The 12,099-nt window shown below is 52.3% G+C and overlaps 4 protein-coding genes across 4 annotated transcripts; 2 read left to right on the top strand and 2 right to left on the bottom strand.

Moving 5' to 3' along the window:
* Positions 1 to 19: 19 nt before the first annotated feature.
* On the top strand, positions 20 to 5,557 carry CDEST_11850 (Putative AAA+ ATPase domain, ABC transporter type 1, transmembrane domain-containing protein; the record flags this gene model as incomplete). Its single annotated transcript, XM_062928006.1, has 14 exons — positions 20 to 235; positions 317 to 851; positions 919 to 1,151; positions 1,212 to 1,491; positions 1,559 to 1,642; positions 1,708 to 1,857; positions 1,928 to 2,694; positions 2,766 to 3,333; positions 3,401 to 3,524; positions 3,587 to 3,658; positions 3,823 to 3,887; positions 3,953 to 4,118; positions 4,201 to 4,737; positions 4,796 to 5,557. The coding sequence occupies 14 exons, from the start codon at positions 20 to 22 to the stop codon at positions 5,463 to 5,465; spliced, it is 4,467 nt and encodes a 1,488-aa protein (XP_062784057.1). The 3' UTR covers positions 5,466 to 5,557.
* Positions 5,558 to 5,848: 291 nt separating this feature from the next.
* Positions 5,849 to 7,025, bottom strand: CDEST_11851 (Putative HotDog domain superfamily protein; the record flags this gene model as incomplete). Its single annotated transcript, XM_062928007.1, has 2 exons — positions 6,112 to 7,025; positions 5,849 to 6,070 (listed from the first exon to the last, which is right to left on the bottom strand). Exons 1-2 carry the CDS (start codon positions 6,193 to 6,195, stop codon positions 5,849 to 5,851), a joined length of 306 nt encoding a protein of 101 aa, XP_062784058.1. The 5' UTR covers positions 6,196 to 7,025.
* A 1,447-nt stretch (positions 7,026 to 8,472) lies between these two features.
* On the bottom strand, positions 8,473 to 9,066 carry CDEST_11852 (Putative ARS-binding protein; the record flags this gene model as incomplete). Its single annotated transcript, XM_062928008.1, has 1 exon — positions 8,473 to 9,066. The coding sequence occupies one exon, from the start codon at positions 9,064 to 9,066 to the stop codon at positions 8,473 to 8,475; it is 594 nt and encodes a 197-aa protein (XP_062784059.1).
* Positions 9,067 to 10,930: 1,864 nt separating this feature from the next.
* CDEST_11853 (uncharacterized protein) lies at positions 10,931 to 11,862 on the top strand (the record flags this gene model as incomplete). The annotated part of the gene is made up of 4 exons (XM_062928009.1): positions 10,931 to 11,101; positions 11,180 to 11,419; positions 11,509 to 11,604; positions 11,680 to 11,862. The coding sequence occupies 4 exons, from the start codon at positions 10,931 to 10,933 to the stop codon at positions 11,860 to 11,862; spliced, it is 690 nt and encodes a 229-aa protein (XP_062784060.1).
* Between the last annotated feature and the right edge of the window lie 237 nt (positions 11,863 to 12,099).

Below are 12,099 nucleotides of genomic sequence, written 5' to 3' on the forward strand. Positions count from 1 at the left end.
TCCGTGCAGTCTCATCACTATGGCGGCCAACAATACCTGTGTTTCGCAGGGCGACCACGACTTCGGGCCCGTCGTTGATCCTTGCATTCGCAAATTCGACTTCACTCTCCTTTTCGAGGACACCATACTTTCCATTGTCCCGTCGGCCATCTTCGTTCTCCTGGCGGCGTTGAGAATCCTTTCTCTTCAGTCCCGGCCCAACGTTGCAGGCAACATCTTCCGCCTTGTCAAACTGGTTAGCTGAGCCCTTGTGGTCTCATTATGCCTTCATCCCGGCCGTCTGTTTCGGTTCGGCAGCTTACCATGACGCCTATAGGTTCTCATATGCATTCTTACCGCAATCGCAGTCGCACTTACCGCTCTGTGGGCGCGCGAAGAAGGTCTGTCATTGAACAGCAAGGCGGCAATCGCCGCGGCGGTCCTGTCCATCATTGACGGTCTGGCCGCCGCCGCTCTGTCTTTTACTGAACACTCCAGATCCGTTGGCCCCTCCCTGTTGCTGAGTGCCTTCTTGGTCCTGTCAACCATTTTCCACGGCGTACGCCTCAGGACTCTTTGGCTGAAGTCGGTTGGGATTCCAATCGCGTCTCTCTCCACCGCCTCTCTCGCTCTGAAGCTGGTCATTCTGGTCCTGGAGGAACAGAGCAAGAGACGATGGATCATCGGCGAAAAAGAGGCCTGGAGCTCGGAAGAGACTGCTGGGCTATCCAATCGCATCGGTTTCCATTGGCTTAACGTCCTTCTCCTCAAGGGATACTCGGCTGCTCTTTCCATCGCCAAGCTGCCCATCATCGATAGCAAGCTTCTGTCTGAGTCGTTGTGGGAGCGTATCGGGCTTAGATGGAAGACAAGTAGGTGAAACCTTGCCTGACATCATAACTAAAACCTGGCTAAACGAGATGGTTTCTTTTGATAAAGCATCCAAGGAGGGGAACAATGTGTTGCTCGGAACAGTTTTCTCGGTGTTGAAATGGCCCATCTTGGCTCCGATTCCCGCCTACCTTATCATCGTGGGACTTCAACTAGCGCAGCCATTACTGATCAGTTCCATCATGGCATACCTTGCGACTCCCGTTGACCATAGTGAGCACCAGAAGAACACTGGCTACGGCCTCATCGGAGCCTATGGCCTGGTCTACCTCTGCATCGCAGTAAGCTGGCCGCATCTCAGCATTTCCGTCCGACACCCAAGCTAATTGACGCTGCTCCAGGCTGTGACGGCTATGTGTCAGCATCTGGTGTACCGCTATGTGTCCATGATGCGTGGTTGTCTGGTTCTTTTGATCTACCAGAAGACGACGTCCATGAGTGTGGTCGCGGCGGAGGATGCAGCCGCTGTCACGCTTATGAGCACTGATATTGAGAGAATAATTAACGGCATGTCGAAGCTTCACGAGAGCTGGTCAACTCTTCTTCAGATGGCTGTGGCCTTGGCTCTGCTGTACAGACAACTCGGCATCGTTTTTGTCGTTCCTCTGAGTCTTTTTCTCTGTAAGTCATCATCATCATCATCATCATCTACCACCTGTATCGTACCCCAGCTGATGTCTATGGTCAGTTTGCGCGGTTGGTGCCGGCTACTTGTCCGGCTCAGCAGGGACATTCCAGGCATCTTGGATGAAGGCAATCGAAAAGAGAGTCTGTAAGCTTATAAGGCCCTTTTCCCATTGACCATTGAACCATGCATTTGGGCTAATCAGCACGCAGCTGTGACCTCCTCCGTGTTGGGATCAACGAAGGGTGTCAAGCTCTCTGGGTTTTCTGATAAGATGTCTCAAATCATCCAAGACCTCCGCTTGAAAGAGATTGCCTCTGCCGCCAGGTTTAGAACCATGCTGCTTTTCATCGTAATCCTATGTAAGTTTTGTTTTGATTTGATGCCACGACGTGGGCAAGGTCACCAAGCCTGGTTGCTGATCTGCAGCAGCATACGCACCAGGATCCATCTCTCCGGTTGTTACCTTTGGTGCATACACGGCTATTGCTCAAAGGGACCACACCGCACTCGACTCGAACCGCATCTTTACATCCCTTGCCTTGCTCAACCTCATCACGCAGCCCCTCAACGAGCTGTTTGCCCACCTGCCCAACATAATGGCGGCGATCGCCTGCTTTGGGCGTGTCCAAGCCTTTCTTCTGTCCCCGGACACCTCGGCCAAGGCAGGTGCCGGCCAGTCTTCGACAAAGCGAGCCAGCACCGCCTCCGCTGAGGGATCGCTGAGCAATCTTTCGGTTCCCCCAGACACGGAGAAGCAGCCCTCGATGATGGCGACGCCCGCAACAGGACATGCCCTTGAAATTCGACAGGCCAAATTCGGTTGGAAGGCGGATGTGGAGCCGACATTGTCGGATGTGACGCTGGATATTCCTCACGGCAAGCTGACCATGGTCGTCGGGCCCGTTGCCTCTGGAAAGTCGACCCTGCTCAAGGCAATCTTGGGCGAGACGCCTGTTTCCGAGGGGACTATTGCCCGATCTTCCAACAGCATTGCTTTCTGCGACCAAGTCCCCTGGTTGACGAACGAGACCCTTCGCCGCAACGTCACCGGCTTCTCTCACTTTGACGCCTCTTGGTATACCACTGTCATCCGGGCATGTGCTCTCGAGGACGACATTGCCACGTTTCCCGAAGGGGATCAAGTCATAATCGGTAGCAAGGGCGTCGCACTCAGCGGCGGTCAGAAGCAACGGGTGGTAAGTCAGCACATGTCGACGCATGGAATGTTTCCACACTGGGGAATTGAGGCTCACGAGATTTCGCATAGGCAGTCGCCCGAGCTGTCTACTCAAGACGAGACATTGCCATCTTCGATGATGTGTTCAGCGGCCTCGACTTTGAGACGCAGAACCGAATCTTCAACAACGTTTTCGGCTCCTCTGGTCTCCTGAGACAGCGAAACACCACAGTCCTCTTCGTCACTCACGCCGGTTTGTTGCTGCCATGGAAAACTCTTTCACTCTGGTCAGATTCTAACCTCATGTTCGTAGTCCACATACTGCCAAAGGCAGACTACGTCATCGCACTGGAAGGCACCGGCAAGATCGCCTGCCACGGAACCTTTGACGAACTCAACAAGCAAAGCGGCTACATCAACAAGTTTAATCTCGCCGTCAAGGAAGACGAGATTGATCAGGAAGCGGCGCGAGACGACGGCAAAGCCGCGTACGAGCCGGCGAGAAACCACAAAGCCTCGGAGAGCAGCGTGAATGAGGACATTCAACGCCTGGGAGATCGATCAGTCTACAAGTACTATTTCAAGGCAACTGGCTACCGCAGCGTCGTCATTTTCGTCGTTTTGCAGATCATCTGGGTCTTCCTGACGAAATTCCCCGGTATGTCCTAACCACCACACGTCGAATATCTTGCAAAAGAGCACCAAGCTGACGTTTCACTCACCAGAAATCTGGCTCTCTTGGTGGGGTGAGGCCAACGACCGGCATCCTAATCAAGAGACGGGCAAGTACATGGGGATCTACAGCGCCCTTCAAGTCTGTTCGCTCATTGCCCTGGCTGTTACCTGTTGGTGAGTGCACGGAGGAGCGTCGCAGTAAATCGGTAATCTCGAAACTAATCGGGTCATCTTAGGCATACCGTTCTGGGCATGGCCGCTACCTCCGGCATCAAGCTTCACTTGATTCTTCTTGAGAAGGCACTTGGGTGAGACGATATTCCATCTGCATACCGCTTCGATCGTTCTTTTAACTGATGGCTTTTGCACCAGGGCACCCATGTACTTTTTCAGCACGACTGATACCGGCTCGATCGTCAACAGGTGATTCCCCACCTCTGTGGCAAGTATTCAAGGCTGATATCGTCCCCAGATTCAGTCAGGACATTCAGCTGATCGACGCCGAACTCCCGATTTCTCTCCTCAATGTTGCTGCCAGTGAGTACCCATGGTTCCTTGCATGTCCTATGAGGCCTACGAAACTCACACACACTTTCATTTAGACGGGCTCATGTGCATCGCTCAAGCGTTGATGATCATTCCTGTGTCGTACCAACTCATTGCTGCTTTCCCCTTTCTCTTTGGTGTCCTTTGGGTCATTCAGAGATTCTACTTGCGGACTTCCCGCCAACTTCGCTTCCTCGATCTCGACGCCAAAACCCCAATGTAGTACGTCGCCTCCCCGTCTCTCTCTCTCCCATATATATAAAAAAAGAAAGAGGGAAACACGCATCATCTGACTCCCTCACAGCTCCCAATTCTTGGAAACCCTGAGTGGCCTTCCAACGATCCGCGCTTTCGCCTGGCAAAAGGATCTAACGCTGCTGATGCGCGAGCGCCTGGACACCTCGCAAAGGCCGATGTACCTCCTGTACAGCATCCAGCGATGGCTCACCCTGGTTCTCGACCTCACTGTGGCGGCTCTTGCAATTGTCCTGATCTCGGTTGCCGTCGCTCTGAGAGGCCGTGTCGGTGCCGGCTTCGCCGGCGTTGCCTTGTACAACATCATGGGACTCAGTAGCGCCATGAAGGCCGCCGTCACCGTCTGGACGATTCTCGAGACCTCTATCGGTGCGGTCGCGCGCGTCAAGACCTTTGCCGAGCAGACCCCCCGCGAGAAAAAGCCCAACGAGTCGCAGACCCCTCCCGCGTCCTGGCCCAAGACCGGAGCGATTACGTTTGACAACGTCACTGCTTCCTACTCTGAAGGGTTGGAACCGGTTCTTTCGGAGGTGTCCTTCACGATCTCACCCGGCCAGAAAGTTGGCATCTGCGGAAGAAGTGGCAGGTAAGCTTGCCAGTCTCTGGCGATCTTGAGGAGACCACTAACAGGTATCTCTTCGCAGTGGCAAAAGCTCTCTTCTTCTCTCTCTGCTTCGGCTTATCGACTGCAGCGAAGGCAAGATCCTCATTGACAACATCGATACGTCGACAATGCCTCGCGAGTTGCTGCGACAGCGTTTGAACGCCCTACCACAGGAACCTCCGTTCTTCAGCGGATCGATCCGCCTGAACTGCGATCCTCAAGGCACTGCCTCTGACGAGGACATCATTGACGCTCTTCGCACCGTTGGCATTTGGGAGGTCATTGAGGGTAAGGGCGGGCTCAACGCGGAGTTCTCCGATGACTTCTTCTCGCACGGTCAGAAGCAGGTGTTCTGCCTGGCGAGGGGCATCTTGTGCCCGTCGAATATTGTCGTCATGGATGAGGCTACGAGCAGGTATGTGTCAACCATTTCCCCCCAGTGTCTCGGTTGTAATGATCGACTCGAGCTGACATGTCGTACCAGCGTTGACATCGACACGGAGAAGAACATGATTGAGGTCATTCGGAAACGTTTCGGAAATGCGACGATAATTTCAGTGGCACACCGACTAGATACCATCCTTGACTTCGACCTGATTCTGGTTCTGGATAAGGGAAAGATCGTCGAGCAGGGCAGTCCCAAGGAGCTTCTTGGTCGTGGTTCCGCCTTCAAAGCGCTCTACGAGACTTTGCACGGCAAAGATCATTGATGGCTTGGGCGGCGAAAACAGTACCCACAAGTATATCATTTTGAAGAAAGGGGGCATGGATGAGATTTAGGGTATATCTGTCATAAGGAAGCTAAACTACTAACCTTACACGCCACCGTCTGCCTTCCACTTCTTGTGTGATGAAGTACCTTATGTTGTTATTTTAAGTGGTATATTTACTTGTGTGATTTCTTACAGGTTTCAAAATACTATACTTTATACTCCTCATGACTTGTTCGTAGAAATAACTACTGCAGTATTAGCTACTCATATCGCTAAATGTCGCAACTAGTAAACGTTACATGCTTTAGTATGTACCTGTTAGGTAGGGCTTCGTTATCTAGTTGTCACTTAGACCTCTATGAGATCTAAGAATCTATTTATCAACAGAAGAATAAATGTACACGCACACAAGCCGCCACCACTTCCCAGTTGCCATTTGCGTCCAGGCGAATGAGGGCTCTATAAGTCATCTCCAGAGTAACGGTCACAGCGGCCTTGCGGGCCGGGGCAACAGCGGCAGAAGCGCCGCTGTGCAGGACGCTCGGTTGGCCGGCCAGGTGGGGCCCGAGGACGTACAAGGCGGTGGCGGGAACGACAACGAGCTGATCAAGTTGGCGGAGAAAGGAGTTGGGGAAGGGTAGACGCCGCGGTCAGGTAGAACTCCGGATATCCTTGTTACGGACTGTGAGGTCGATGCCGCGGCCGCTGCGTGGAGAGCGACTTCCATGGCGTTTCCATCTCGTCGGCGGTCCAGCGGTTGGCGTCTCGACGTCGGTTTGCATCAAACTGGTGATTTTGAAGAGTACAAACGAACACGAGAGGCCGTTTAGCGCGAGAGTCTTGAAAAAGATATCTTACCTTTATTTTTATTTTTTTTAGAAAAGTAAGTCGTTTTAGTTCAAGTTGGTAGAGAGGTCTGAGGAGGGGACGAAAGAATACGTCTATGTCGTTGAGTCCGAATTCGGGCTTGACTTATACGCTAATGGGCGGCAACATTGGGCAAATTACATTTACTCTTGATGTGTATATGTGTCTGTGTGTCAAAAATAGCTTGCCCCAAAGATGCACTCTTGTAAACCTTTATCGATTAACTCTCATCTATCTTCTCTGTATAGCTGAATGGATTGATGCCACAGGATACCAAGTTTGGCAGGATGCGGAAAATTCAAGATCTTGTGTGAGAAATATACCGTTGGGTGTACAGAAATATCTTTACGTAAAAGCACCAGCTTTGCATCTGCTAATTACATAGATAAGAAACTGGCCCAATTTCTTGTGCTTCGCGCATATCTTTCCTGCATGGGTTCTACCACAGTCACCAACACGACCAACACGACCAACACTACTAACACCATCTCACGGTTGTGCCTATCGGCGGCGCCGACAGCACCAAGACATCGGCAAATCTACATTTCGCCTCCGTGCGATTTGATCTGAGGATCAGAATAAGTACTTTTGATGGACTGACCACCGCCGAACCAACACAAACACAACCAGTTCTCGTCAAGACTTGCAATTTACTTTGGGTATCGGAGGACCTACAGAGATTACAGTGTCAGGAACAACAGCGCGGAATGCAAAACGACATCCGGGTTATAACCGATTGGAAAGGGCATACTTTGCGAGAAGAAGGGCTGCGGTCACGCCACCCCGTGTGGAAGGTGAATGGAGGAGGAAGGTGAAGGGAGGGAAATTTCGTACACAGGCCGAGAACGACGCTCTGCGGCGGCACGGATCCATGATGTCGTGAACATCTGACTGATTTCTGGAGCGAGCCCCTCTCCGTGCCTACAGATTACATATTACAAAGCACCGAGTATCGTATGCGCTCGACCGACCTTCCGAATCCAGTTCGGTCGAACCACACGTTCAGTTGCCAATGTGCAGGCACTGGGCGGCCAGACAGGGCTCGGGGGAAGCGGGGGTTTGGGAGTTCACTGGCGGCGACGGACTTTGAGTGTCCGTCAACCAACAGCTCATGTTGGAAAACTCGCCTGAGAGCCACCAGGCCCGTAAGGGTTATTACAGCCGGGTTGGTTGGAACTCTCTGAACCGAGAAGCACGAATAAACAAACATAATTTCTAGTTCGAATGTAGAAAGGAATGTAGTAATAACCCTTTTTTCAGGGAACAATAAACCCCCTTTCTTCTCTCGCTCTTGTTTCTGGCTTGAACCACTTGTTGGTTTTAATGCAGGGGCGGGTGGGAGGAAGGATTTAGGGGGCGTCACACTGCTAGTACCCTGCTCTCCCCATCCATGTTTCCGTACCTAGATGTACGGTGTACTTTTCTTGTTGTGACCCCTGTGTGCTGGTGGAGAGCTGCCCCTTTAGCCGGCTTGATTGGTTGCGTATACGACTGGAGGCGAAGCTTATTTCCATCGTGTCATGCGAGGGAAAACAGTAGGGAAACGAAGAGGCATGGCCAACCTCACGGATACCTCACGGATACCTTACCCTCTCTTTCCTAGCCTCCGAGAAGGCGGTCCACAGCAGACAAACATGAAGCCAAAGATGCGAGGACAGGAGGTATCCGAAGACTAAAGAACGGGAGGCCCTTTTTTAGGGTATTCGTGGTGTAAGGTCCATGGTACAAAGGTGCGTCGCAGTGCCTTCAGGCTACGAGTACTGGGTACCTAACTCAGCCACCCCCGTATTTGAACCACCTCATCCAATCCCCCCCCCCCCCAACACCACCTTGCAGATCCGATCCAAGGCATAAGCTTGTTTTTGTAATGTATCCGTAAGGGTTGTCAATTACTACGCAATTCTGGTGATCAACGAACTTGGCGCCTTGATTATTTCACATCCTTGCAGCTTGCAGTTGCAGTTGCAGGCTAGCAACATCTGCGTCGACAATAAACCAACGAGCCGCAGCTCCACATTTAGGATGAGAAGATGACGACCAATACCAACAAACAGCCCGCTTTTGGCCGTCCAAATTAATCAATATCCCCTCATCGCCATCGCTCGTAATGAGATCAAAAATGATAGGGGTTTATGCCTTAGGCGGATTCCGTCGAGAAAATCTCGTCGGAGGAGTAGCCGCCGTACGACGAGGACGCGCCGCTGTAAGTGGCCAGCTCGGCCGCGTCCTCGAGCATCCTCTGCCGGTACAGCATGTAGCGAGCCTTGAACCGACTCCTCCAGCCCTCGCTCCACTTCGGCTCGGGCATGCCCTGGTAGCAGGGCAGCGAGTTCCACAGCTCGGTGCCCCGTTGGCGCAGCATGCTGCTCGTGACGCTGCCCTCGCCCACAACCGACTCGTAGCTGAAGACCCATGAGACCAGCTCCTGCTCGAGCACCTCCCACTTGGCCGGCCTGTCCCGCCTCCTCTCGTCGCTGGCGGCGTTGGCGTTGGCGCTGGCGCCGGCGTCCGTCACGTCCAAGAAGTCGTACTTGTAGCTGAGGATCTCGCTGACGGTGCTCGAGTTGAGGTGGTACCCGTACGCCTCCTTCCACCACACCGAGGCGTCCACCTGTGACTTGGGCCCTTTGGTGGTGTCGTAGAACCATGCGCGGAGGGCTCGCCGCTGCGAGTTGGCGATGGATCTCCGGCGCTTGGCTTCGCCTGATGCGTGTGACTTTTCGCTGCCCATTTCCGTGTGAGTCTCCCGAGACCGGTGGCCCCGAGTGAGGTGAGGTTGAGTGTGGTCGGACAAGGATTTCAATGTTTGTTCCCATTTAGTCTGATACATGCGACCAGACCCCTGATAGTGAGACTTGGCTGTTGATATCAACTTGCAAGATGCTGGGGCCATTTTGACTCTTGGTATGGCTCCTCATGATGGGGATTGAGGCCCATAAATACAGTGGAATCGATCTCGACTTCAAACGACGGCAAGTTGCAACTCAACTCACGCGCTGATAAGAAGCAGTCGATGTAACAGAACAGGGCCACACGCACCGGGTGGACTCCGCTCATATAACCAACACGGTCAACAGCTGTGACATGGGTTATCCGTGATGAGGGAAGGGTACCCATACCCGTCCGTACCTCACCTCACTTCACTCAACGTGACTTGAGTCCGTCCATGTAATCGATGTGTGTAAATGTTTCTGGCCGTGTTGCTCCAACAGCCACGTCCACCTGCCTGTTGCCGAAGGAGAAGTGGAGCTGCTGCTTATTCTTGCCCATCGTCGCCCGCCGGCGCGATCCCGCCTTTTTCGGGATCGGGGTCCAACCCTTAGCCGCTCTCGACGATCCACAGCTGTTAGTCGCCCGCGAGGGGGATCAGGGTGAGGAACGTCTGCAGACCTGATACGATATAATACGTTCCCGCCGATGGCCCGGACACATTTGGTTAGCGTCTCCGGCCAGTGAACTTGGTCTATCCCCAGGCCCAGACCCCAGACCCCAAGGGGTCCAGGGGGTTCAGTAGTCGTCCCTTGTCGCATCACCGATTTCGTGGCGGTCGTTCCAGGTCCCGTGGCCGATGCTGGACTCTACTACGGTAGTGTAGCCCTTGAATGTGTCGTTTGTGAAAGCCCGGTCCTGTACTCGCAGGTCCGCCGGTCATGGCACGTCGCTTATGTTGGTCTCGGAAGCCATCCACGCAACCCATTTGGAGTATGTGACCCTGGCGGACCGCCGAAGCCCGTATGTGCAGTCTCTACCACGCACCACGCACACATCCGTGCCGGCTTAGCGGCGTCTTGGCCTCTTCATCCACGACCACTTGGCCTGCCCGATAACTGATGGATGGGTGGAGGACATTGTCATCTCAGTAATAGCTTTGCACGCAAGTCTGGTGATGCGGCAATCACTTTTGGTTAACTCTGTTCGGTAATTGAAGATAGCCAAGCAACTGCTTGAGAGGGGAGTCAGTGTTACACTTAAAGACAGCATGAATCGGAGACTACTTGACTACGCTTACTCGAGTATTAACATCGAAATTGTTACAAGTTATATTGTTAGTTGAAAAGAGTGCTGATCAATATGGATGGACATCACTCGTATTGTGCTTCACGATGTGGCCGTTTTGATGTGATTCGCTACTTTTTCGACATGACCATGAGCATGAAATCTACTGGCGAGATCGGAAGTACATCATTCCGAGCTGTTCCGCCGAACAACGATGTGAACGTGTCTTGGAAAGCTAATGTTGAAGAAGAAGGGGAAAGCGCGGATGACCTCCCGCATTATGCAGAATTGGATCAAACCATCAGGTCTTGTTGGCCCAGGTCAGGTTCCCTTTTGGACTTGAGTCGGCCGGGTCCCCTTCCGCCCGGACCTGCGATGGTTTGAGAGCAATTTCTCTTATTCAATAAAATACTTGGGACTTTCTCTTTAGACTGTCACTCACCTAACATGGCTTGACGGTGAATTTCTACAGCGAACTTGGTCCCACACGTATCCATGTTTAATTTAAGTATAAACCCTTCCTCCTCCAGCCCTGTCGACGTTGATCCGTTGGTTCATCATCTCTCTGCACAAAGATATTCTCCTGCTCTCTCGCCGACATGATGGAGCCTTCATACTCAAGGAGCGAGCTTTTGTTAGAGCTTACATCTTGCTATGAATTCCTTGCGCAGCTTTTCTTGCCCCCAAAGGTCATCCAATACCCCCCTAAGGGCTGTTGGGGGCATATTACGCCTGGGTTTGTTGACTCCTGCCTTGGTAAGGACGACATTGTGGCAGACCTGATGAAGCAGATCCCCTACATCCGCCGCACTAAGGAGGATGACTGGAATCCATAGATGGTCTACAAGAGCGCTACTGCTGTCGACTTTACAGGTGACCTCGTCCTAAGCTTGCCTACTAAGTACGCCAACAAGTTTCTCTTTAAGCCTGAGGAGGGTAACATCTTAGACATACCACCCCACGTGTTTGTTTATGCAACTATCCCATCCGGTCGCGACGGTCATTACATTTGTATCGATACAATGCGCGGCACAATTGTCCTCGCGGATCCGCAGACTGGTCCAAGCCCAACCAGACTATCGGATCCTGTGAGCCTCTAACGAGCGCCACATATCTTGCCTATTAGTTTATCACAATCCCCACTGTCTGAATTCGCTGCTAATCTTGCGAATTATAGCAAGCACCAGATGAGGAAGCCTGGCGCAGGTTTGAGACCTACACGTTTGACGAGTTCTTCTCTATGGCCAAGAAAAAATTTAGGAAGTTTGAGATGGTTTGTGCATCTCTTCCTATGCTACATGTTGGAACAGCCCCTAAGCTAACTATGACATAAACTGCCTTAAATAAGAAACATGTACACTATACCAGCCCAGATACGCCCCAGGCGCAGATTCACCGAGAAGAGGACGTCTTCACGGAACAGTACAACAGGGAGAGGTGTATGGACAGGCTGGATGGATACCAGGAGCAGAAGGTTCGGAAGATTCGGCAGGCTCGAAAAGAGGAAGTGCTACCGATGCCTTCGCTGTAAGGCATACCTACAATTTAGTTGTTGTTCCGAGAATTGTATCCCAGTATCAGACTTTAAATTTTTCGGTCAACAGCTGAACGCACTCCTCGGCTTCAATGGCATTAAAGTCAGTCACGTCGCCAATAAACACTGTTGGGAAACCTGGGTACACAGCAGCGCTGCCTGTCAAAACCAACGATTTAGTCAATTTAAAGCAACCTTAAAAACTAGCCCCTTTAATCTAGGACCTAGCCAGGC

This window comes from Colletotrichum destructivum, chromosome 8 (assembly GCF_034447905.1).
Source record: "Colletotrichum destructivum chromosome 8, complete sequence".
Taxonomy (NCBI): Eukaryota; Fungi; Ascomycota; class Sordariomycetes; order Glomerellales; family Glomerellaceae; genus Colletotrichum; species Colletotrichum destructivum.